At 35.8% G+C, this 26,279-nt stretch overlaps 1 protein-coding gene across 2 annotated transcripts in view; it reads right to left on the bottom strand.

Moving 5' to 3' along the window:
• PIAS1 (protein inhibitor of activated STAT 1) overlaps positions 1–26,279 on the bottom strand; it is a 122,447-nt gene that overhangs the window by 14,620 nt on the left and 81,548 nt on the right. For both annotated transcript variants that reach the window (XM_024761661.1, XM_024761662.1), the window contains exons 7-8: positions 19,288–19,393; positions 8,511–8,584 (exon numbers count right to left, since the gene is read on the bottom strand). In XM_024761661.1, coding sequence (XP_024617429.1) covers positions 8,511–8,584; positions 19,288–19,393 — 180 coding nt within the window. The remainder of the gene's footprint in view (positions 1–8,510; positions 8,585–19,287; positions 19,394–26,279) is intronic.

Below are 26,279 nucleotides of genomic sequence, written 5' to 3'. Positions count from 1 at the left end.
GATTTACTGTGCCTCTAGGAAAGGCACTTAACCTTGCTGGGCCTCTTTTTCTATCTCTGAAGTAACATGGTTTCCTTCTTACTTCAACAGGATGTAGTGATGAAGAATAAAAAAGGACCCAGAATGTGTCATCAACTTGAGGCAGGAATGCCAGTTTACAGTATCAGAAGTATGGACAGGAGGTTAACACATATATATGGAATTTAAGAAAAAAAAATGTCATGAAGAACCTAGGGGTAAGACAGGAATAAAGACACAGACCTACTAGAGAATGGACTTGAGGATATGGGGAGGGGGAAGGGTAAGCTGTGACAAAGTGAGAGAGTGGCATGGACATATATACACTACCAAACATAAAACAGATAGTGGGAAGCAGCCGCATAGCACAAGGAGATCAGCTCGGTGCTCTGTGACCACCTAGAGGGGTGGGATAGGGAGGATGGGAGGGAGGGAGACGCAAGAGAGAAGAGATATGGGAACATATGTGTATGTATAACTGATTCACTTTGTTATAAAGCAGAAACTAACACACCATTGTAAAGCAATTATACTCCAATAAAGATGTAAAGGAAAAAAGAAGTATGGACAGGACGGATGCAGAGAAAACTGATAGTTTCCTCCTCCGTGCTCCCAACTCTACACTGCATATGATTACACTGTTTATGTGTTTCTCCTCCTACTAGAAACACACTGGGCTCATCTCCTTATCCTTGGCACTGGGAAAGGTACCTGCTATACATACAGCAAGAAGATGGTCCTGTGTACTGATCAGGCTTCAGCTATGCATGCTGGGTAGTTCTAGGAGGCACCATTCATTGAGGGTATGAATCCTGGAAGTTATTTAGTCTCTCTGAGCCTTAGTTTTAGAAAATGGGGATAAAAATAGCATCTATACCATATGACTGTGGGGTCTAAACTATATTTATTGCACAGGGCCTGACACAGAGCAAGTACTCAATATATGTCCCCCATTATTAATAAAAGTACAGAAACATATTTGCTTCAAATCACTCTGTAAGCTAGTAGGAGACCCACTCAAACCTCAGCCCAGTCAGTCTTCTCTGTTATGCTCACACAGTATTAAACAACTCCATTACTCCCTTTCTACACTTCTATTCAGGTTTTATGATTTGATTTACCTAAGTACCTGATGAAAAAGGCACATACACAAAAAGAACAAACTAGCTCTTATAACAGAAATATCATCTATTTACCATTAGCCAAGACATGCTGCGTTAGTCTAGAAACATCTTCCAAATAACCATCTAGGTGGTGGTGCTAAATTACACTTTTATGTCTTAAGTCACACCTTAACTTATCTGTGAAGTGCAAATTCCTACTGAGTAGGTATATTTGCTACTGCCTTAATGCTAAGTAGAGAAATCCTAGATAAATACAGTCATCGTAGACAAGGTTCAAGTAACTGCAGAACTAGTAGGCTACTTCTGATATTTATGAAGACAATGGGTAAGAAGATAAGAAACACAGCAAGATCCTTTTTGACCCACCTCCTAGAGAAATGGAAATAAAAACAAAAATAAACAAATGGGACCTAATGAGACTTAAAATCTTTTGCACAGCAAAGGAAATCGTAAACAAGACCAAAAGACAGCCCTCAGAATGGGAGAAAATATTTGCAAATGAAGCAAAATATTTGCAATGAAGCAAGAAGAAACAAAGATTGTTTCAGAATCCAAGCCATAGGCTGTAGAACTTATACTATGAAAAGCAGTTATTCTCCAAAGACCGTCACCTCACATAACTTTAGCCCTATAATTTCCAGCTGTCAGTTCATCTTTTCGTTGGGAGAGCAACTCTCAAGCCCTTATATGATCAGCCACACTGACAAGTTTACCTACAGAATTTTTAAGGAACACTGCTACATGAATGGCACAGGAAGGACGTTTACAAATAAGTATACGAAAGCATAAGTTCAATTTCAAATGCAGTTTATTAGCCATCACACAAATGTCTTGCTTCAAAGAATTACCAAGTAATTGTTATATGACCCTCATACTCCTGACTTTTAAAAACAATCACTAAATTCTAAATACTTATCTATGAATGGACACTGAATTCTCTAACTTCAGAAAAGAAGCTGAGCTTTGAACATCTTCATCCTGTAATTACAAATCCCCCTTTTCCCTTTATAGGATGGGGTGGATATTTGCATCATTCGCAAATAAACACTTAGAAAACAACTCCCAAATACGTTTTCTAATGCCATTAACCTTACTATAACAATAGTAACTGATGATACTTCAAGAGAAAATACCCTACTTAGATATAAGTTCAAACCAGCTTATAACAAAGGACCCCCAAAACATCAATAATATATGTACTTTTTCCTTATAAAAAGAAAGTAGTGTGATATTGAGAATTTTATAACTTTTTCATCATCATCATTATGGTAAGTATTTCATGAATAAATTTCCAAGGAGTTTATTTTTTTTTTCTATCAACTCCAAGTGATTTGCATTCGAGTTTACAGGTCTAGGGAGTATCTCACAAAGCAGGTTCACAAACATTCTTCCAGCTCTATTTTTAATAAATTAGAACTGAAAAATTCCCAAAGAGCAAAAACATCTTTAATTATTTTCACTGCCTTTAGCTAAACAGCACACAAAAACCAGAAACTCATTTATTTTGAGCTGTGTATATCACAACAAGGGTAATTCAAATGCACAGTCAGACATCATATTTACATATTTCAAAGGGAACAAATCTCTTTTATTATTCTATAAATTTGATATATAGATGAGTTGCCATTACGAAGTTTTACTTTTTAGAATAGAAACATACCTAAAATATATTGCCTTACTGTTCCAGAATTATTGTAAAGGGATTGTCCCTTTGGCCTAATAGAAATCCATAAAAGTATTATAATTATGGGTTATATATAGTTGTTTTTCCTATAATCTGAATTTTGAAAGCATAAGTCAATTTAAAATGAACTGCTATAACTGCTCAAACTAAAAAGGGAGGAGCAGGGTGATACAGAAAGAAAAATTTAAAGCTCGCCGATTAAATTAAGAGGTGTAACAAGCAAAACATGATTAACATTTTCTAATAATATAAAGATCACCTGAACTATGAAATTCAAAACTAGTTATATAAATAAGAACATCAAGATTTATATTGTAGTCCTTATTTATATGAATAAATGCTTCATATAAATGTTAAATAATATAAACATCATATATATTAGTACAACTGTAAACACTTTTAAAATGAGACTGCAGAAAAACAAGACTCCTTCCAGTGATTTGAATGGAAAATGAAGCTTTTGCACGTTCCTAAATTTCTCATGTTCTCTGAACTGGTGTTTTATAATGGAATGGGGCGGCAAGGAATCATGTCAAGGGCGAGGGTGGATAAATAGGTGTTTGGAGGAAAGAGGGTATGATAGGTATATACCTTTAAAAAAAAACTTTGTCTTCTTCCCACCCTCTACTTAGCTGGTCTGTGAACCATTTTTCTAAATGTTAAAAAATACCACATTCCTTTACACCATAGTCTGTTATAACATCTGATTACTTAAGAATCCACCCCACGTCCCCCTGGCCAATATTTTTTATTGTGGTAAAAACATTAACATTAAACCTATCACCTTAACCATCTTAAAGTGTACAATTCAGTAATGCTAAGTATATTCACACTGTTGTACAAGAGATCTCTAGAACTTTTTCATCTAGCAACACTGAAACTCTACACCCACTAATTTGCCCTCTCCCAGCCCTTGGATCCATCTTCCTACTTTCTGCTTCCATGATTTTGACTACTTTATATACTTCATGAGTGGAATCATACGGTATTTATGCTTCTGTGACTGGCTTATTTTGCTTATTGTAATGTTCTCAAGGTTTATCCACATGGCATATGACAGGATTTCCTTCTTTTTTCATGTTCCATACATTATATTCTATTGTATGTATTTATACCGTATTTGTTCATCTCTTGATGGACATTTGGGTTGCTTCCACCCTTTGGCTATTGTGAATAATGTGATGAAAGTGGGTATGCAAATTATTTCTTCAAGATCTTGCTCACGAATCCGTGTCCCCTGCATCGGCAGGCGGACTCTCAACCACTGCTCCACCAGGGAAGCCCGCTTTGAATTCTTTTAGATATATACCCAGAAGAATTGACAGATCATATGTTAATTCTATTTTTAACTTTTTGAGGAACCTCCATACTGTTTTTCCATAATGGCTGCAGCATTTTACATTCCCACCAACAGTCCACAAGGGTTCCAGTGTCTGTGGCATCCTCACTGAAACTTGTCATCTTCTGATTTTTTTTGATAGGCGCCATCCTGATGGGTGTGAAGTGATATCTCATGTGATTCTGATACGCATTTCCTTAATGATTAGCGATGTTAATCTTTTCATGTGCTTGTCAGCCATCTGTATACCTTCTTTGGAGAAATGTCTATTCAAGTCCTTTGCCTATGTTTAATCAGGTTGTTCTGTTGTTGTTGTTGGGTTGCAGGAGTTCCTTATATATTCTGGATATTAACCCCTTATCAGGTATAAAATTCTCAAATTATTTTCTCCCATTCCCTAGGTTGTCTTTTCACTCTGTTAACTGTTTCCTTTGGCAAGAAAAGGTTTTAAGTTTATAAGTTTAAGTTTTTAAGACCAACAGGTGTATTCCCATTGGTCTGTCTTTGCTTTTGTCGCCTGATTTTGGTGTCATATCCAAGAAGTCACTGCCAGATTCAACTGAAGCCCTTCCCCCATGTTTCTTCTAAGAGCGTAACAGTTTAAGGTCTTACGGTTTTGATCTTTAATCCATTCTGAGTTAATTTTTACATATGGTGTAAAGTAAGGGTCCAACTTCATTATTTTGCATGTGAATATTCAGTTTTCCCAACGCCATTTGTTTAAAGAAACCATCTTTTTCCCATTATGTAGTCTTGGCACTCCTGTAGAAAGGCATTTGATCATATTGTTTCTGGGCTCTCTATTTTGTTCCATTGGTCTATATTATCTACCTTTCTGTCAGTACCACACACACCATCTTAATTACTACTGCTTTGTAGGATGTTTTGAAATCAGGGAGTGTGAGGGCTGGAACTTTGTTCTCATTAAGATTGTTTTGGCTACTCAAGAGTCCCTTGAGATTCCACAGAAATTTAAGGATTTTTTTTTGTATTTCTGCAGAAAATGCTATTGGGATTTGATAGGAACTACACTGAATCTGCAGATCACTTTGAGTAGTACGCACATTTTAACAATATTAAGTCTTCTAATCCATAATTATGGGATATCTCTCCATTTATTTCTATCTTCTCTGAATTCTTTTTTGTTATGTTTTATAGTTTTCAATCTCCTTGGTTGAGCTTATTCCTAAATATTTTATCCTTTTTGATGCTATAGTAAATGGGACTGTTTTCATAGTTTCCTTTTCAGTTTGGTCACTGTTAGTGTATAGAAATGCAACTGATTTTTGACTGTTGATTTTGTATCCTGCCACTTTGTTGAATTCAGTTCAAACAGGTTTGTTTGGGGTTTTTTTGTGGAATCTTTGGTGTTTTCTACATAAAAGATCATGTCATCTGCTAACAGAGATTATTTTACTTCTTCCTTTCCAATCTTTTTTTTCCTCCTTGTCCAATTGCTCTGGCTAGAACTTCCAGTGCTATGCTGAACAGCAGTGGTGACAGTGGGCATCCTTGCCTTGTTCTTGGCCTTAGAGGAAAAGCTTTCAAGTCTTTCCACACTGAGTATGATGTTCATTATGGGCTTTTCATATATGGCGTTTATTATGTTGAGGAAGCTTCCTTCTATTCCTAGTTTGCTGAGTGTTTTTATCATGAAACGGTGTTGAATTTTGTCAAATGTTTTTGTCAAGTTTTTTTCCTGCATTGATTGAGATGATTATGTGGTTTTTGTCCTTCATTTTGTTAATGTGGTATATTACAATGATTTATTTTTGTATGCTGAACCAGCCTTACATTCCAGCTATGAATCCCACTTGGTCTGGTGTATGATCATTCTAACGTGCTGGTGAATTCGGTTTGCTAGTATTTTGTTTATGGTTTTTGCATCAATATTTATCAGGAATACTGGTATGTAGTTTTCTGGGGGTTTTTTGTTTCATTTTGTCTTGTCTTGTTGTGTCCTTGTGTGGTTTTGGGATCAGTAATGCTAGCCTTACAGAATGAGCTTAGGAGTATTCTTTCTTCAATTCTTTGTAAGAGTTTGAAAAGGATTGGTGTTAATTCTTCTTTAAATGTTTGGTAGCATTCTCCAATGAAGCCATAGGGTCCTAGGCTTTTCTTTGTTGGGACATTTTTCATTGCCGCTTCAATCTCCTCACTAGTTATAAGTCTGTTCAGATTTCTTATTTCTCCATGATTCAGTCTTGGTAGGTTATGTGTTTCTAAGAATTTATCCACTTCTATGTTATCCAATTTGTTGGCACAGTAGTGTCATAATCTTTTTAATTTCTGTGACATCAGTTATAATGTCTCCTCTTTCATTTCTAATTTTAGCTATTTGAGACTTCCCTCTTTTTTTCTTAGTCTAGCTAAGGATTTCTCAATTTTGTTGATCTTTTCAAAAAACCAACTCTTGGTCTCGTGATTTTTTTGGACTGTTTTTCTATTCTCTATTTCATTTATCTCTGCTCTAATCTCTCTATTTTCCTTCCTTCTGCTGACTTTGGGTTTAGTTTGTTTTTCTTTTTTTAGTTTCTTGAGGTATAAGATTAGGTTGTTGATCTGAGATCTTTCTTCTTTTTTAATGTAAGTATTTACTCCTATAAACTTCCTTCTTCTGCTGCATCCTGTAAGTTTTGGTATATTGTGTTTTTATTTTCATTTGTCTTCAGATATTTTCTAAATTCCCTTGTGATTTCTTCTTTGACTCATTGGTTGTTTAAGAATGTATTGTTTAATTTCCACGTTTGTGGATTTTCCTGTTTTCCTCCTGTTACTGATTTCTAGTTTCATCACACTGTGATCAGAGAAGATACTTTATAATGATTTTAATCTTAAATTTATTAAGACTTGTTTTGTAGCCTAACATGTGCTCTGTCTTGGAGAATGTTCTGTGTATTCTGAGAAGAATGTGTATTCTGCTTTGTTGGGTGCAGTATTCTGTATATATCTGTTAGGTCCAACTGGCATACAGTGTTGTTTAAGTCCTTTGTTTCCTTATTGACCATCTGTCTGGCTGTTCTATCCATAACCAAAAGTCGGGTATGGAAGTCTACTACTATTATTATATTGCTGCGTATTTCTCCCTTTAGTTCTGTCAATGACTGCATTATATATTTGGGAAAGAATTTAACAATTTAAAGTAATAATATAAAAAGCCTGGAGTCAAAATACTTTCCCTATAAAAATGACTGGCTATAGTAAGGAATAAAAAGATAGAAGGATATATACAAAATTATACATTTGGTGATTTTTATTAACTTCACTGTATTTTTTTCTGTACTTTATAGACGTTTAATAGTGAACAGGAGTGCTCTTAGCAATTATAAAACAAAAGTTTTTTTTTAAACAGCTATGCAAAGTACTCTATTATAAACTAATTCATGAGCTAATGACCTTTTCATATTGTTTGAGGTTTTATAAATTATAAAAGACTAAGATATAAGACAAATAACACTTAATTTTTGTTTAAGAATAAATAACTTCATCTCAGATTAGCAGGATTCCAATATTAAAAGCTTTCAATATCAGGCTTGCCTGAACAATCCTGGCAAATCAGGAAAGAGCTGAGTCCTCTTATTTTCCATACTTTGTCCCCAAATTTAAATATGATTAATTTGATTAATTACAGAACAAAAGGCAATCAAAATATCAAAGTAATTTACTCTCAGTTTTTCACATATTTTTGTATGAAAGCATCATTCAACTACCATTCCTACTGTTGGTGGACCTGACATCAAACTAGTTAAGAAATAAACCTTAACACATTTTTGGAAACTTTTCCACTACCAGTTTAATCATTCGGTATGTCTTGAGGCTTATATTTATTTTGTAGAAATGACTGAAATTGATCTCATTTTCTGGTTTAAAAATATTTCTAGTTGATTTTTATATGCATAACCAATTCAATTATTCAGGCTAAACAGAATAATTGTTCATTGTTGTTATAGTCATTGTTGGCAAAATGGTTAAATTGAATGTGTGAATAATCATGGCCAGATTTTTATTCAGAAGTATACTATTTTAAAAAATGAAATTTTAATAAATATACTAAGATAATAAAATGCATTATGTGGAGATTTTACACTTAAGTCTGAGAGAAAGTCATTTAATAACCACAAGCAATATTTAAATATAACTTACTAAGAGTAGAAAATTTTTATAGACATATATTTGTTTAGATTTCAATTCCTAAGACTACATGATGTCTTTTACTTTTCATAAACTCTAACAAACAAGTGGGCATGTTTCAATTTAACAGAACTTGTTAAATACTGGAAATACTTAATAACCAAAGAAAATGTATATTAAGCCTCCTGGAGAGCAAATATTAGTTAACACTTACTGGACATAGTAGAGAAACCCTCAGGCTGGTTGTAGCTATTTCACTGTCTGGATCCGCAGTCAATTTCTCTTTAACTGACATTCATCAAAGAGAAAACAAACAGAAGTTGTTTATTAAAGATACATCACCGATGCAACATAAGAAAAAGAATGAGGAACTTAAAAAAAAAGAACTCAAAAATAATCTGCTCAATTATTTTCCAATCAATTGAATGAAAAGATAAAAACAATTTTAAGGTTCACAATCTCTACAATAAGCAAAGGAAGGAAAACAACTGTATATGTATAGACTGACTACATTTCCTGTAAGTCTCCTATTTCTCACCCACAAAACAAAAACTGCATTGCACTAACATAAAGGAAATTTTATATAGCAGGTTAATATATTCAGCTGATGGCAGACCATCTCCCTTTTATAACTCTAAGATACTGGATAAAGATTTTCTTTCTTTTAAACTATGACAATATTATTTTAAAAGAAACTAATAAAAAACAACTATAAAACTAACACGTATAAGTTTTTACAATGCTCACATAATACAAATATTTATTGTAAACACATTAATTCTAATTTCAAATTATAAAAAGAAAAAAGTTCAACTGATTTTTTTACCATATGATTGAGTTTTATATTTATTTATCCATAACCTAATTAATTATGCTACCTTGGGCAAGTCAGTCCTCCTCTCTGAGCTTAATTTTACTTCTTGGAAAATAACAGCCTACACTAGATAATCTCTACATCTTCTCAGTTCAAATTTCCTATGGTTCTTAAGAGAGGAGGCACTGGTAATTTTACTTTTGAAGCTGTTCTGTTACTCTCAGTCAGTCTAACATAACAAGGACTTTTTTTTTTTTTTAATTAATTAATTAATTTATTTTTGGCTGTGTTGGGTCTTCGTTTCTGTGCGAGGGCTTTCTCTAGTTGTGGTGAGTGGGGGCCACTCTTCATCATGGTGCGCGGGCCTCTCACTGTAGCAGCCTCTCTGTTGCGGAGCACAGGCTCCAAACGTGCGGGCTCAGTAGTTGTGGCTCACGGGCCTAGTTGCTCCATGGCATGTGGGATCTTCCCAGACCAGGGCTCAAACCCGTGTCCCCTGCATTGGCAAGCAGATTCTCAACCACTGCGCCATCAGGGAAGCCCAGCAAGGACCTTTATACTTCTCATCTGAAAACCTGAGACATGTTACTTCTGAAAACCTCAGAACTTTAATTAAACTTCAGCACAGAAGTGAGACTGGAAATGCCTAAACGTAATATTTCAATAATTTTAGAAACTGTTCCAGAATAACTTTAAAGTCTATATGTGTAAGGGGGCACAAGTGGAGTAGTTCTGGAGTCAATCATAGAATTTCAGACCTGAGGCACAACTGAATGTGACAGGAAGGAAGGGAGGGAGGGAGGGAGGGAGGGAGGGAGGAAGGAAAGAAAGATACAAGAAAATGGAAAGGGGAAAAGTACTTGGGTAAGGAAGAACAGTTTCAGATGTCTGTTGAACTGGTAACTATTTATAAGAACTAAGAATTCTGGCCTTTCCTGGTGGCGCAGTGGTTAAGAATCTGCCTACCAATGCAGGGGACACGGGTTCAAGCCCTGGTCCGGGAAGATCCCACATGCCGCGGAGCAACTAAGCCCGTGTACCACATCTACTGAGCCTGTGCGCCACAACTACTGAAGCCCACGCGCCTAGAGCCCATGCTCCGCAACAAGAGAAGCCACCACAATGAGAAGCCCGCGCATCACAACGAAGAGTAGCCCCCGCATGCCGCAAGTAGAGAAAAACCGTGCACAGCGACGAAGCCCCAACACAGCCAAAAATAAATAAAAGAACTAAAAAAAAAAAAAAAAAGAATTAAGAATTCTGCCTTTATTAAACTTGATGATCACAGAGTCTGGATTTTTTTGAGATGGTCCAAATCTTAGATATTCTATTCAACTGCCTCCATAAACTAGTGGATCTCAACTAAGATGCACATCAGAACTACCTATAGAGCTTTCTAACTTATAACTGCCCACTGAACCAAAATGGGGAAGAGGGACACTAATAAGTAGTTTTTAAAAAGCTCCAGATGTGATTCTGATGACAGACTAAAAAATCATTTTATGGCCTGGAAATTCAAAAACTTTACAGTCTATATAACTCATAGGCTGTCTATCACATCTAAAAAGGCACACAATCCGTGGGTTTTAGTTTGGAAAATATAGTTATCATATCACTTATGCTAATTAATATTATATGTAAATTATGAAAAGTATGCTTTTGCCATTATAGACCCAATCTTACTCCAACCTTTCTTATAAAGATACATTTAACCAACAGTATCTTTTTAAAGGTGACAAACAATTGCCATACGAAACAAACATGTAAATAGAATTCTAATGTGATTCCTAACCATTCTGCATGTCTTCACCAACCACTCCCTAACACCCACCATGCACACAGCAATGGGAACAGTAACTGACTTTACATCTTATCTATTTAAACTTCGAGTTAAATGAAGCAATATCATAGATCATAATATCAGCCTTATGCAAAACAAAGTTCAGTGTTAGTACTTTGAAAAAAAAATGAAAAAGGAAAGGCAACCTGAGGTAGTGGTTCAGAGCACAGGATCTAGAGCCAGCCTAGGCTGTTGTAATTCAGCCTTAGTCATTTAACTTTTCCATGCCTCAGTTTCCTCATCTTGTAAATGGGAATAATAACAGTACCTCATAACATTGTTGTAAGGATTAAATGAGTTAATACAAATAAAATGCTTTAAAATAACCTAACATTATACTAAATAAATATTAGTTATCGCAACTTAAAATAAAATGTGACTTGTATGTTTATTTTCTCTCAGAGGTAAAAGAATTTTCTGAAATTATTTTAGAATTAGCTTATTAATTTCTATTTTAAAAAAAAAACTTCGCTTTTCACCTTTGCCATTATAGACTCAATCAATTCTTTCCTGTAAAGATATTTTTAATACTTTAGGATCTTGATTGGATTGAATTTAACCTACAGATCAACTTGGAGAGAACTGACATTTCTCCAATAACAATACTGAGTGTTCTGATCCATTAACATGATGTATCTCTTCATTATTCAGGTCTTATTTTAATTACTCTCACCAATGTTTCATAGTTGTCAGCATACAATTGTGCATATATTTTGTGTAACATATTCCTAAGTATTTCATATTTTTAAAATTCTTATTATTTGAATTTCAATTTCCAGTTGTTTACAGCTAGTAGAAATACAATTTTTATAAACTGACCATGTATTCTGCAACCGTGCTAAATTTACACATTGGCTTTAGTAGCTTTTTTGTAGATTTTTTGGGATGTTTTCTAAACAATGAAGTCATCTTCAAATAAAGACAATAATTATTGTTCATTTCTAATCTGTATGCTTCTTTTTTCTTGCCTTATTGTGCTGAATAGGATCTTAAGGGCAATGCTGAATAGAGGCATTAAGAAAGATATTCTTGCCTTATTCTCAGTCTTAGGGGTGAAGATTTTTACCATTAAATATGATATTAGCTAAAGGCTTTTTGTAAATACCCTTTATTACATTGAAGCAGCCCCCTTCTCTCTATTTTGCTGAGTTTTATCATGAATGGATATTGAATTTGACCAACTGCTTTTTCTGAATCTATGGAGATGATCACATGATTTTTTCTTTTTTAGTTTGCTGAGATGAGAAGGTGAATTATATTGATAGATTTTTGAATGTTGTATGAACCTAATATTCCTGGAACAAACTCTATTTGATCCCTATGTATTACTTTTTAATATACTGCATTTGTCAAAACAATTCTGAAAAAGAAAAATAACGTTGGAGGACAACCTGATTTCAAGAATTACTATCAAGCTTTAGTAATGAAGACTGTGTTATTGGTATAAGGATAGATAAATAGGTCAATGGAAGATAATGGAGTCCAGAAATAAATTCATACATCTATGGTCAACTGGTTTTTGACAAAGGTGTCAAGGTAATTAAATGGAGAAAAAATTAGTATTTTCGAGAAATGTTATGGAACAACTGGTATCTGTATGGGGAGAAAATGAACCTCTAAAGCTTACTTTGTATCATACACAAAAATTTATTTAAAATAAACTGTAGACCTAGATCAAAGAATAAAACAATAAAACTTCTAGAAGTAAAATGTTTGTGACCTTGGGTTGGACAAAGATTTCATAGTATGCAAAAAGCACAAACTATAAAATAAATGCAGGGAAAAGTTGAATAGATATTTTATCAAAGAAGCTATAAGGATGGCAAATAAGCACATGAAAAGATGCTTAACATCGTTAGTCATTAGAAAAGTTCATATTAAAACCACACGACATATCACCTACACAGTGACCAGAATGGCTAAAATCAAAGCAGCCTGACAATATCAACTGCTAGAGAGAATGGGGAAAAAACTCTAAATCTCAAATCTTCTTGGTAGGAATGCAAAAATGGAATATGCACTTTATAAGAAACTGCCAACCTCTTTTCTATACATTTATCATGTGACCCAACAATCCTAGTCCTGAGTATTTACCCAAGAGAAATGAAAACGTATGTCCACAAAACTGATATTCATATGCAAACTGCAAATGTTTTAGCAGCTTTATTCATGATAACGAAAAACTGGAAGCAATCTAAACGTCCATCAACTGATAAATGGATACCCAAATTACAGTACAGATAAATGGAACACTACTCAATAATAAAGAAGAGCAAACTACATGAATGAACCTAAAACCATTATACTATGTAAAAGAAGCCAGAAACAAAAGGCTACATGCTGTGGGATTTCAAGTCCTGGAAAAGAAAAAACCACTGAGACAGAAATCACATCAATGTTATAAGAACTGGGGGTAAGGAGATGAGACAGAATGCAAAGGGCCACAGGGGAACTTTCTGGGGTGAAGAATGTTACATATTTTGATTGTGGCATTTAGTTCATGATTGCATACACCTGTCAAATTCATCAAACCGTACACTTAAACAGGTGAATTTTTACTGCTTGTAAACTATACTTGAACAAACACAACCAAAATAAAAAAAAGAAGAAAAGTGTGGGGGGGAATCAGTATGTTAAATTTCATAAGAAAGTGAAAAATAAAAATAAGACATCAATATTCATCCTGCTGCATCAACCAACACCGGGTAAATCTTTCAGGAGTTCAGGTTTTCTGGTGTCACTGTGAGCTGCAGCCGTAATAGTATTTTACTATTTTACTATATGATGATTAATTTACTAAAATTAATCTTTGAAAATCCCTGTTGTCATATGCTATGAGAGTTTGCCACTAGTCACATGTGGCTATATTTAAATTAAATTAAATTTAAAATTCAGTTCCTCAGTTGCACTACCACATTTCAAGTACTCAACAGACACATAGTACTAGTGGCTATCACACGGGACAGTGCAGATATAGAACATTTCCATCACCACAGAGTGTTCTATTAGTGTTCTAGGTTTTCAAAAAATTTTCTATCCTTTTTAGAATTTTATTTTATTTTTTTTTTTTTGCAGTACGTGGGCCTCTCACTGTTGTGGCCTCTCCCATTGCGGAGCACAGGCTCCGGACGCGCAGGCTCAGCGGCCATGGCTCACAGGCCCAGCTGCTCCACGGCATGTGGGATCTTCCCGGACCGGGGCATGAACCCGTGTCCCCTGCATCGGCAGGCGGACTCTCAACCACTGCGCCACCAGGGAAGCCCTCCTTTTTAGAATTTTAAGGCTGTAAACAATTGAACATATTAAGTCCAATACTTCATTTTATAAGCAAGAAAACAGAGGCACAGAGATGTGATCTTTTACTCAAGAACTCTTTTCATCAATTTACTTAACAGAAGTCTGAGGATCTACTATGTGCCAGGCCCTGAGCTAAGCACTAGGAATTCAAAGAAAGATAAGATTAAGTTCCTGCCCAAAGGAACTCATAGTCTAGTAGAGAGCAAAGATACTTCTCTAATGTGCTGTAATGGAAACTAGCTCAAAGTCAATGCATCAACTCTGGGGGTTCTGAGATACCTCCTGGAAAAAGTGAAACATGAGGGATAATTAGAATTTAGGCAAAGTAGGTAACAGGGAAGTCTGAGGCACAGAGAACAATACTGGCAAAGCACTGAAGAAAAGAAAAGAATTCATTATTTTTGGAGTAAAAAGAATGAGAAGAAGAATGAATACAGATGACACCGGAAAGTAATAAGCAGGTGCCACACCATGGAAAGCTATATGTTTAAGTCATGTTAACAAGTTGGAGTTTTTATCCCATTGGTGTTAGGAAGTCATGGATTGCAAAGAAATGGTAAGATTAGATCTGTATTAATCACTTAGATTGCTACCAGAAGAGAGATATAAAAAGGGGGGCCAATGGGCTTCCCTGGTGGTGCAGTGGTTGAGAGTCCGCCTGCCAATGCAGGGGACACAGGTTCGTGCCCTGGCCCGGGAAGATCCCACATGGCGCGGAGCGGCTGGGCCCGTGAGCCATGGCCGCTGAGCCTGCGCGTCCGGAGCCTGTGCTCCGCAACGGGAGAGGCCACAACAGTGAGAGAGGCCCACGTACCGCAAAAAAACAAAAAGGGGGGTGGGCAAGAAAGGAGAGGAATATATAATTCAAGAATAGGTTTTTAAAATAAAGGCAGGATATGAGAGCTTAAATGAGGTCAGTGATGGTAGGGAGAGAGAGAGCTCGACAGAGTTGAGAAATATTTAGGGTTTATGTCTGATAGAACTTAGTGAGTTCAGTTTTCACTACCTGAATCTGAGGAACCAGTGGTATATTTCGGTGAAGACAGTTAGCTATGTGTATCTACATTTGAAATTCAGGGGAAGGTCTGGAATGAAAATATGTATTTGGGAGTTGGTGCTAATTTAAACCACAAGAGTAAATGTGATTATCTCTAGGGAAAGTATGTATGTCCTTGTAGAGACCAAGGACAAAGACCGAGGGAAAACAAACATTTAGGATACTACCCTTAAGAGTATCCATTGAAGGCAAGTGATTGAGAAGAAATAGAGATGAGAATTTCAAGGAGAAAGTTGTTGGTATGAAATGCAGCAAAAATATCTGACATAAACTGAAAAGATAAACTTTAAATCTGGCAATCAGATTGTCACTTGTGACATCTGCAAGAGCAGTTTCAGTGGAATGATGGGAGTTAAAAGTTCACAATGGGTTGCAGTGAGGAGGTAGAAAGGGAAGTGTAGATGACTCTTTTAAGAAATTAGGATGAGAACAAGAGGAACACAGATCTCTATCTAGAGAGTAGCTTGCTTTTGTATTTTCTAAAGGATGAAAAAGACTCAGTGAAGGCTGACAGAAAGAGCCTATAGAGCGGAGGAAGGAACTGAAAATACAGGACAGAGAGCAGATAAGTGAGCAGAGAGGCCTCGTAATGCTGTTTCTGAGCATCTCCATCTGGATGCCTCATAGACATCTCAAATACCAAAAGTCCAAGAGTGCACTCTGATCTTGTGCCTGCAACCAGATCTTTTCAACACTGTTTTCCATTTCAGTAAATGGCACTACCATGTAAGCTGGTGCCTAGTAAGTAAGGAACCTAGAACTCCTTCACTTCTTTTTCTTCACTCCCCACACGTAGTCACCACTTCTCCCCTTTAACATCTGTCAAACCATCAACTTCTCTCTATTTCCATCACCATTACTTCAGTTCAAGACATCATCGTCTCTTATCTGTACAACAGGTTCCTAACTGGCCTCACTACAACAGCCTAGCTCCCCTTCAATTCAGTCTTCTAAGTGAACTTTTTATTGCCCATATCTGATCGTACCACTCTGCTTAAAAATCCTCTAAGGGTTTTTTATCATCTGTCTTCATATCATCTATATGAACTCACCCCATGGCTATCTCTCTGGCCACTTTCCTCCTTTGTTCTCTCCACTCCAACTCTACTGGCCTTGTCTCTTGGCATATTCTCCTCCCATCTGGGGCTTACCTCCTCCTCATCCTTATAATCGTGTCTTAAACATCATAGCACCAGAGAGGACTATGTTCTCCTGCTGTTACCTCCAGAGTTCCCTGTCTTTCTTCTTTAAGACACATGTCACAACTGTAATTCACTAATGACTTGTACAATCATTTAATTCTGTCTTTCCCACTGGACTGCAAACTTCTGACGGATGCAGAGACAGTATGTGTTTTGTTTAAGGCTACAGTCTCCTGTGCCTGGAACACAGTAGACTCTTAATACAATGTCTTGAATGAGAAGAATAAATGAATAAAAAATTAACTTTGGGCAGGAAATGGGACATTTCCTCCTGAGATTGAAGAGAATAAATAAGGATGGGTACAAATGAAGATAAGCTGAAAAGTAGTTTTGTGACATTAAGGAAGAAATGGGCAATTTAGACAAGTCACATCTTATAGCACCGATTTTCTTGCGCTGACAGTGTTGAAAGAGGGGGAATATTGTTTAAGTATGGCCAAGGTTTAAAGTGATTGCTAAAGGGAAAAAGAAGAGGAGACAGGAACTTGACCAAGAATTAGTAAAGGACTGCTTTGTGATAGCGGTGAGGGGACAACTCTACGTGAAGACAGAAACCGCAATACAAAAATCTACTAGTAATCAAATGAATCAGCGTGGATTTCTCTGTGAAAAGTCTAAATACCATTGACTTTATTTCAAGAATAATGTCTGATTTGACTAATAAAATTTTGCTGGTAGAATTCATTGATAAGATTAAGAATGACTTACAATGAACATATTTGTGGGTAATTTGATTCTACAAAATATCTGAGAAACCCACCAACATTTTCTTCTGTCAAGTTGTTTCACACAATCTTAATTACATAATTAATTTGTTGGGTAACATTTCTTTAGAGATAGCATAAAGGCAAACAATCTGTTCTTTAGTCAATTATGACAAATGTTTTATTGGTAGGATCCAAATTAAAGTTTTGTTGGTTCCCCAAGCCAACAAGATAAGATACAAAGTTCCACAAAAATCCAACCCAATCTGCAATTACTCTCCACCTCCAGGATTTATTAGAGATGAAATAAACCACTCTTGAATTAAGTAGCTTTTGCTGCTTAACAGTGGCTAACAGTGGTTTGTTCTAGTAAATAAAATAACTCTAGGCTCACCTTCCCACTCTCCCTCCAGATGGTGCCACAGCTGCAAGCGGAGAAGAATTTACAGCTTGAGCAAAGACAGCTTGCCTTATTATTATTATGCAACATAACAGCTTCATCAGCTTTCAGCTTTATTTCTTGGTATGACCTTTTCTACACAGGCTCACACAATTCCATAATACTTTCTGACTAAATGAAATTCTAACGCTATGTGGCAAATACGAAGATTCTCAGGAAAATGACCAGAATGGAGTGTGAAAAAAGAAAACTTCTTCTCTTGTGTGCTCCTTCAAAGCAGGTGTCTGTCCCTCCTCTTCTTTCAGGATCCCCCACTCATCTCCTTGTCCTTGCCAAAAGGTGCTTCCACTCCCCTAGACCTCAAACCAGACCTCTAGCTCTCCACTGTCTATCAAGGAATGCCTACAGAGGCATTAGCCACTAGTGTGCTCCTCTTGACTCAGAATATTTTCAATTTTAAAAGGACCCTTTTTATACAGAAAAATCCTTCAATGAACTCTTGAGGGTATACTGATATTCAGAGGTAATGGGATCTTTTAATCCGGCATAGAAACAGGTTAGGAAAAGAGATAAAAGCTATGTCGCAAAGGGAAACAAGAGGAAAGGTGGTCTTACTACCTTAGTTTCTTTCTACCAGAATGTTCCTAACTACAAATCTGATAGTGGGCTTCATTAATCAACTCACATCAAGAATCCTTAAAAGGGTAGCTATCGAACCCCCATCTGTAAAAGCTTTGTTCTCCAAGTGCCCATCCCCATCCCCCAATCCATCTATCTCTCACAAAGAAGAGAATAAAGGAAGAACTTAGTTCAACTGTTTGGAAAGGCCACCAACCTCTGGCCTTAACCCTCAAACACTGAGGCCAGAAGAGTCAATGTGCCCCTTACTACCTCTCAAGTTCACCTGAACAAAAGGAACCATCTAGTTATTCCTACCTAAGAACCTAGATTTTGAAGGAGCTTTAGATATGATGTGGTATAAACTTCTTGTTACAGATGAAGAATAAGAGATTCAGAGTATGAGTAGACTGAGTTTCCAAGGCCACATAACTGGTTAAAAGCAGAACCTACTTCATTATTATATCTACCACCCCACTGACTCTCTTTTTACTTTGTTAATGCAGGGATGTTGTCATCACATATCCTTGGACATTTTTCCTGGATAAACCTTAAATATAAAATAATTCTTGTAAAATATATGCCAAGATTTCCTTTCCATCTCCTAGAATTCCTGAACACTTATTTATTTTTATGAAGCTTTGGTAAAATATTCTTCTGTATGCATGTACTGACTTTACAAAGTTAATTTTAAGATCAGTAAAATATAAACTATAAAATATACGTCATGACAAAGATATTAAAACTACTCTTTTTTTTTTTTTTTTGGCCCCACCACACAATGTGTGGCATCTTAGTTCCCCGATGAGGGATCAAACCCGTGCCCCCCTCAGTGGAAGCGCAGAGTCTTAACCGCTGGACTGCCAGGTAAGTCCCTAAAACTACTCTTAAGTCTTGAATTACTCTAGCTCACAAAACAAAGTTTTCAGTGTTTTAATCCACTGTGACAAGCTCTAGTAAAAAAAATAAACCCTAAAATTTCTTGAGTTGAAAAAACACTATTCTAACCTTTACCAAAATAGTTCAGCTGCATAAATAAAATAAAGTTATCATACGTACTTAAAGCTCTAGAATGATCCGGATTCCTTATTCCCTTTGCTCGTAACCTCTGAAGAAGAACTGTTGAGGACAACTGTTTTACAAGATATACTGCCATGGAATAGTTCTGGAAAAAAACAAACAAAAAAAAAGATGTAGAAAGCAAACAACATACGTAAGTAAATAGGTACATCTATTTTAATCCCACAATGATAGGGAAAGAAAATTAACACCTGTTTAAAACACCTACTGTGCGCCAAGCACTATCTTAGGTGTTTTCATGAATGCTAATTCATTTAATCTTAACCAAAAAGCTGCTGAGGTAATCCTATTTTTATGGATGAGGAAAGTGAAGTGTAGAAAAGTAAAAGAACTTGTTCTAATTTTGCAACTTTCAAGAGATAATGCCAGATCTGTCATGCTTCTGTATTACCTGACTACCTATGCTTGAACTTAATCAATTTAAGGCACTTATGTAAAGAACATTGTTAAAAATAAATATAAACCAATGCCAGTAAGATGTCAAAGTCATCATAAAACATGTTTAGCAGGTAGCAGTAGCTATTTAAAAAATTAGACTGGCATCCTAATTTATACCATTTAATCTCTCTCTATGCCTTTAACTAGTTTTGAAAAGAGCCTACTTGGGCTATTATCACAACAAGCAGAGGGAATATTAAATATTTTCAAAGAGAAGCTGATGGTTTGGCAAAAGAACAGATGAATATCCATTACCAGCAGAGGGACTACCCAGAGATGGTACTAGGAGAAGGGGGACAAAGAAAATAGTTTATCAACAAGCCAAGGCAAAGTAAAGGGTACATGACTGGATAAGAGGAAGAAAAGAGGGCTGAGGCTTATGAAGGGTAAGAGAGAGATCTAAATGAGAAGGCCCACTTTCCACTTGGTGTTGGAATCAAGAGATTTGGAAAGAAGCAAAAGGAAAAATAATTATTGCCATCTTCTATTTATTAGCTACATACAGTTTTACACACACTCTTAATATATACTATCCACTTCATTTAAACCTCAAAGAAGGCCTGTAAGAGATACGTAGGGCAAGTATCTTTCTAAATAAAGGACTGATAAAATGGAGGCACACAAAAATGCTTTTAATTTTAAATTTTAAAAAATATATGTAATCTGCTCATGATCATGCACCTGCCTGATGACAAAGGTGGCACTAGAAATCAAGAGGAAAGTGAAGGGATGTCAGGACAATGGACTAATGGCCAAGGCCAGTGTAGTTCTCTATAGTTCTTGACTTCACATACCATTTGCTTTGACCCTCCTAACCTAGTCCAATGTACATTCCAACTTTCACACTTTGGAAAATGCATCCCCCTCTTTTGGCAAGAAGAGAATATATTGTACAATACCCTCTGGAAGGTCAAATTTTCACTTAGAGTTCAGAAACCTATCCGTGTTCACATGCTACACATTTTCCAGGAAAAAATGAAGTATCAAAAAAGCTAATTTGGGAGGAATAAATTAGGAGTCTGGGATTAACATATGCATACTACTATATATAAAATAGATAATCAACAAGGACCTACTGTATAGCACAGGGAACTCTGCTCAATACTCTGTAATAACCTAAATGGGAAAAGAAGCTGAAAAAGAATGGATATATGTATATGTATAACTTGAATCACTCTGCTGTACACCTGAAACTAACATTGTAAATCAACTATACTCCAATATAAAATAAAAATTAAACATTTTTTAAAAGCTAATTTACTTACATTAATAAATCCCATAATTTATTAATGAGGAACAAATAACCTTAAAACTTACCAAAATTTTAGACATACAACATACCAATCTAATGTAAAACTAAAAAGCTCCTTTTAGAAAAAAAATCCTTATTCACCTTTATTATTTGATTAATGGTTCAAGTATGATAGAAACTGCAGAAATGCTAATTAACACTGTGAAATTATTATATATACTTACAGCCTGAATCTTCAGAACTAGTAATCACCCTAAGGCTTTATATAAATTTTTAAGGAGAGGTCAAGTAGAAACTACAAGTTCAGTGAAAAGGGATGTTCACTCTAGTTGAAACATGTAACCAGATAAGAAATTAAAAAAAAAAAAAGAAAGCAAAAAGAAGGTCAGGTATTAACAAACACCACTTGTACCGATAATATGGAATTAAATTTTATATCACATGAAAGAGATTCAGCAGCAACCCCCACCAAAACTTCACAGTGGTATAGTATCTCTCCTAGGTAGATGATATATTGTTCCTGCTAACGCTTCAAAGTACTACTTAACTCCAACTACTGAAATATATTGCATTACACTGATGTTTTTGTCAAATGCTTTTTCAAAGTCTTCAAAATTGTCTATCAAGTTTATAGGACGTTTTCTTCATTATTAAGATATGATCTCATTAAGTGCCCTTTACACCAGTATCTAAATAACTTCTCTACAAACAATGACAATTTAATAAATGGCTAGATGCAGTGATTACTCTGAGGTAGGATAAGAAGTTACAACAGAGTTCACTTATCTCCTTCAACCACTGTACTAGCTCTTCTTTTTCTCTTATATTACAATTTTTAAAATTGAGCTATAATTGACATATAATATTGTGTAAGTTTACGGTGTACATGTTGACTGAATAGTTATAATATATTGTAAGACGATTACCACCATAGCATTAGCTCTTCCATTTATTTCCTTTGAAGACATAATGCTAACACTTCTCAATGGCAACTAATAATACAGAAATTAATCCCCAAAACAGTAAGAGATCCTACATGAACTATTCAGATTATCTTCACAAGCTGAATAAAACTAGGATCAAAAACCAATCTAATAAGTTATCTTTTGGGCTTCAGAAAAGAATAATTTTCTTTCAATGTTTTATTTCAAAAAGAAGGTCTCCAACTTGTAGATCATGGTCTACACAAATCTTACCTGGGAGATCTTCAAATCACTGAAGATTACTGTTTTCTTTCTGAGGTGTGGAAGGCTTCCCATGGAAGAATATTTCCCCCTCTCCTCTAGTGCTATATATCAGCAACCACATTTCCCTCCTCTCCCACAGTTTGACTTCTTTCATAGTTCACTGTAAACACCCTGGTGTTTATACACTTTTCACACACAGACAAAACCCAAAACATCTGCAATACCCTCTTCAAAAAGGGGGACAAAAACAGGGAGCCCAAGGTACACTAGAAAAAAAACATTTAAAAGGATTTTAAAAACCTAATAGTGACATACTGATTAGGTAAAGAAAAAATATATAACCTTGATAGATCCCAAAAAAGGATTTTGATAAAATTCAAAATCCATTTCTCTCAAAGATATACAGTAAAAAAGAGGACCACAGGATTATGTTGTTGCTATAATTAAGTTCTATCAAAAATTAATAGCCATTATAATACTTAATGTTGTGACACTAGTATTCTCATTAACGTTAAGGAACAAGCCAAGTATGTCCACTAGCACTCACATTACTTAACATTGTTCTGAAGGTTCTAGACAGCACAGAGAACAAGAATAAGAAATTATGGCCTAAGTATTAGGATTATCATTATTCATATAATGATACATCTCAGACTCAAAACCGCCTATTTGGAAATACCAAGAAACCTACTAAAAAGCTATCAGAACCAATACGTGAATTTATGTACTAAGTAAATATTCAACAATAACTAGCTTTTAAATAAAACAATAAATACATTTTTTAGAAAATATAACAGAAAAAAGATCTATTTACAATGGCAGTAATAATAATAAACAACACAAGAATCAATAAAAAATATGGAAACTTTGTAAGAAGAAACCTATTAAATTACTGAGGAACATGAAAGAGGATTTGAATAAATGGAGAAACATACAGTTCCTGAAATAAGGACATTAAATACTGTAAATAAGTTAATCCTCTCTAAGTTAATATACAAATTTTAAAGCAAGCTCATTTATTCCCAGAAAGATTTGGGGGAATAATGCAGGGGAATATGTCTTACTCCATGCAATTACTTTTTCAACATTTTCACTCTCCTCAATGCCCCGATTTCTTCTCTCACTCTCAGCAGACTTCTCTCACCTCCTATCTCACAGACTTAAGAGAATTCATCAGATCAGAACTTACCACCTCTCCAGTACCAATCATATACATGCATCCAATCCTTTTATTCCACTAAATAAAGAAGTTGTCCCTCCTAGCTACAATGAGTTAGTTAATGAAATTCACTATTGATTATTTTTCTCGTGTATATTTAATCTCTTCCTCCCAAGAAGATACCTGCCATCATCCTTTATACATGTTTAACACTCTCCCATTAAAGCAAACAAATAACTCTCATCTCAAATTTCCCTCCAGCTCAGCTGTATCTATTTCCAAAGCTACCCTTCTATAACTCACTATCTCCACTGCCTTACCTCTGCCTGGTCACAATAGGGCTTCTCCTCCCACCATTCACCAAAACAGCTCATGCTAAAGTCAACTTTATGTTTCTAATCCAAAAAGTATTTTTTTAGATTTCAACATACTTGACTTCTCAACATCTGTTCAGTACTGCTTACCATCTCCTTTTTTTAAAATAAATTTTATTTTATTCACTTATTATTTTTGGCTGCATTGGGTCTTCGTTGCTGCACGCAGGCTTTCTCTAGTTGAGTGGTGGCTACTCTTCATTGCAGTGCACGGGCTTCTCATTGCAGTGGCTTCTCTTGTTGCGGAGTACGGGCTCTAGGCACGTGGGCCTCAGCAGTTGTGGCTCGCGGGCTTTAGAGCACAGGCTCCGTAGTTGTGGCACACAGGCCCAGCTGCCCCGCGGCATGTGGGATCTTCCCGGACCAGGACTCGAACCCGTGTTCCCTGCATTGGCAGGTACATTCTTAACCACTGTGCCACCAGGGAAGTCCCTGTCCTTCTTTTTTGAAACTCCTCCCTTGGCTTCTCATACCCACCCCCCGTTCTGCCCCACATCTCTGGTACTATTTCCCCATGTCCTCTGCAGGTTCATTCTCTTCTATCCAGTATTAAAAGTTATAGCTCCTCAAGAATGGTAAGCCTTCAACACTCTCTTCTTTTTACTTGTTACATTTCCCCTAAACAATGTCAGCCTGCTTGTATGGCTCTAGTAACCACCAATATGCAGATGACTCATTTTCTTCTCTAGCCCAAACTTATCCTCTGAGCCTATATGCCCAATGCCTCTTCAGAATGTCTCAAAGGCATCTCGAACTCAAAAGCTTCAGAACTGAACTCATGATTGTCTCCATGTAGTCCTCCAATACTCCTTCCTTCAAAGCGAAGCAAAGCAAAACAAAACGCACCTAAATTCAGTCCTTTTTCAGTGTTTCCTCTATCTCAGTAATATTATTTACCTTGTCACTCAAGCCAGAAACCAAGGAGTCATCCTTGACTTCTCCCTTTCTCTTAGCCCCTATTTCTAATCTATCACTTAGTCCTACAGATCCACCAATTTATCTCCATCCCCAGTGCCACCACTCTAGACTAACATACTATTTCTATCACTAACGCTTCAGCAATAGTAAGAGGTAACCTCTATGCATGACTCTGGTCTCCATTCAAGCTGTTCACCACTCTAAAGAGTGGCCTTTTCTAAACAGAAATATGGCCCTGTAAACTTTCTGCTTAAAAAGAGAATATCCTTAACATTAACATTACCTCAAAGGCCCTACACGGTTTGGTCCTTTTTTACCTCTCTAGCTTCATCTTGTACCCTGTTCTTCCCCATTCTATGTACTCTAGCAATTCCTCCTCCCTTTCAGTTTCTTAAGAAGAACTAGGCTCACACCTGCCAGTGGACTGCTCTGAATGTTGTTTTCTCTGAACCTTTCACCTAACTGATTCCTGCTACCCTTCTCTCAGCTCTTAGCTCAGTCATTACTTCCTCAGGGAAGCCCTGCCTGACCTCTCTCTAGTGCAAAGTGGCCTTTAATATACTCTAAAATCACCACACACATCTTCTTTATATTACTTATAATACAGTTCACATTTTCGTGTGTGACTACCTGCCCCCTAGATCCTAAGCTCCAAAAGAGTCAGGACTTTTTTTTCTCACTATGGTACTGCCAGTCTTCAGCAGAGTGCATGGAATATAGCACACATTCTATAAATTTCAAATGAATTAGTGAATAGACATGAGCTCATATCATAAAACCGTAATAATCAAAACTATTCTGAAATTGTGCCGGAAAAAGAATGCTAGGCTAAGAAACAATACAGAAAAGTTCAGAACACACACAGGATAAATCAAAGCAAATATATAATAATGGTGGCTTCAGAATTAGCATTTATTTAGTCAATGGTATTAGAACTGGCTATTTAAAAAATTAAATTTGTATTTCACACTACACATAAATTCACAATGGATTAAATATTTAAAGGTAAAACTAGAAACCTCAAAAGTCAAGAAAAAATATAAACAAATTATTTATGTAAGATTGGGAAGGGCAGACAGACTAAACTTGATGGAGGCTGACTGGAAAGACTATAAAGAAACAAAACTGTGCAACTAGAGACTATAATACTAAGTGAAGTAAGTCAGAAAGAGAAAGACAAATGCCATATGACATCACTTATATGTAGAATCTAATATATGACACAAATGAACCTATCTATGAAACAGAAACAGGTACGTAGAGAACAGACTGATGGTTGCCAAGGGGGAGAGCAATGGAAGAGGGTAGGAGTGGGAGTTTGGAATTAGCAAATGCAAACTGGTATATATAGGATAAATAAACAACAAGGTCCTACTGGATCGTACAGGGAACTATATTCAATATCATGTGATAAACCATAATGGAAAAGAATATGAAAAATAATGTATATATATGTGTATATATATATGTAAAACTGAGTCACTTTGGTGTACCGCAGTAATTAACACAACACTGTAATTCAACTATACTCAATAAAAAAATAAATAAAAAAAAGAAAAACAAAACTGGTTAAGATTTGGCTCCATAATAATTTAAATCTTCTACATATTAAATAAAAATAAAGGGCAATAAACTAGAAACAA

This window comes from Neophocaena asiaeorientalis, unplaced genomic scaffold, assembly GCF_003031525.2.
Source record: "Neophocaena asiaeorientalis asiaeorientalis breed wild unplaced genomic scaffold, Neophocaena_asiaeorientalis_V1.1 scaffold465, whole genome shotgun sequence".
Lineage (NCBI taxonomy): Eukaryota > Metazoa > Chordata > Mammalia > Artiodactyla > Phocoenidae > Neophocaena > Neophocaena asiaeorientalis.
Note: the sequence above shows the minus strand (reverse complement) of the source record. Positions and strands in the feature narration are given on the sequence as shown.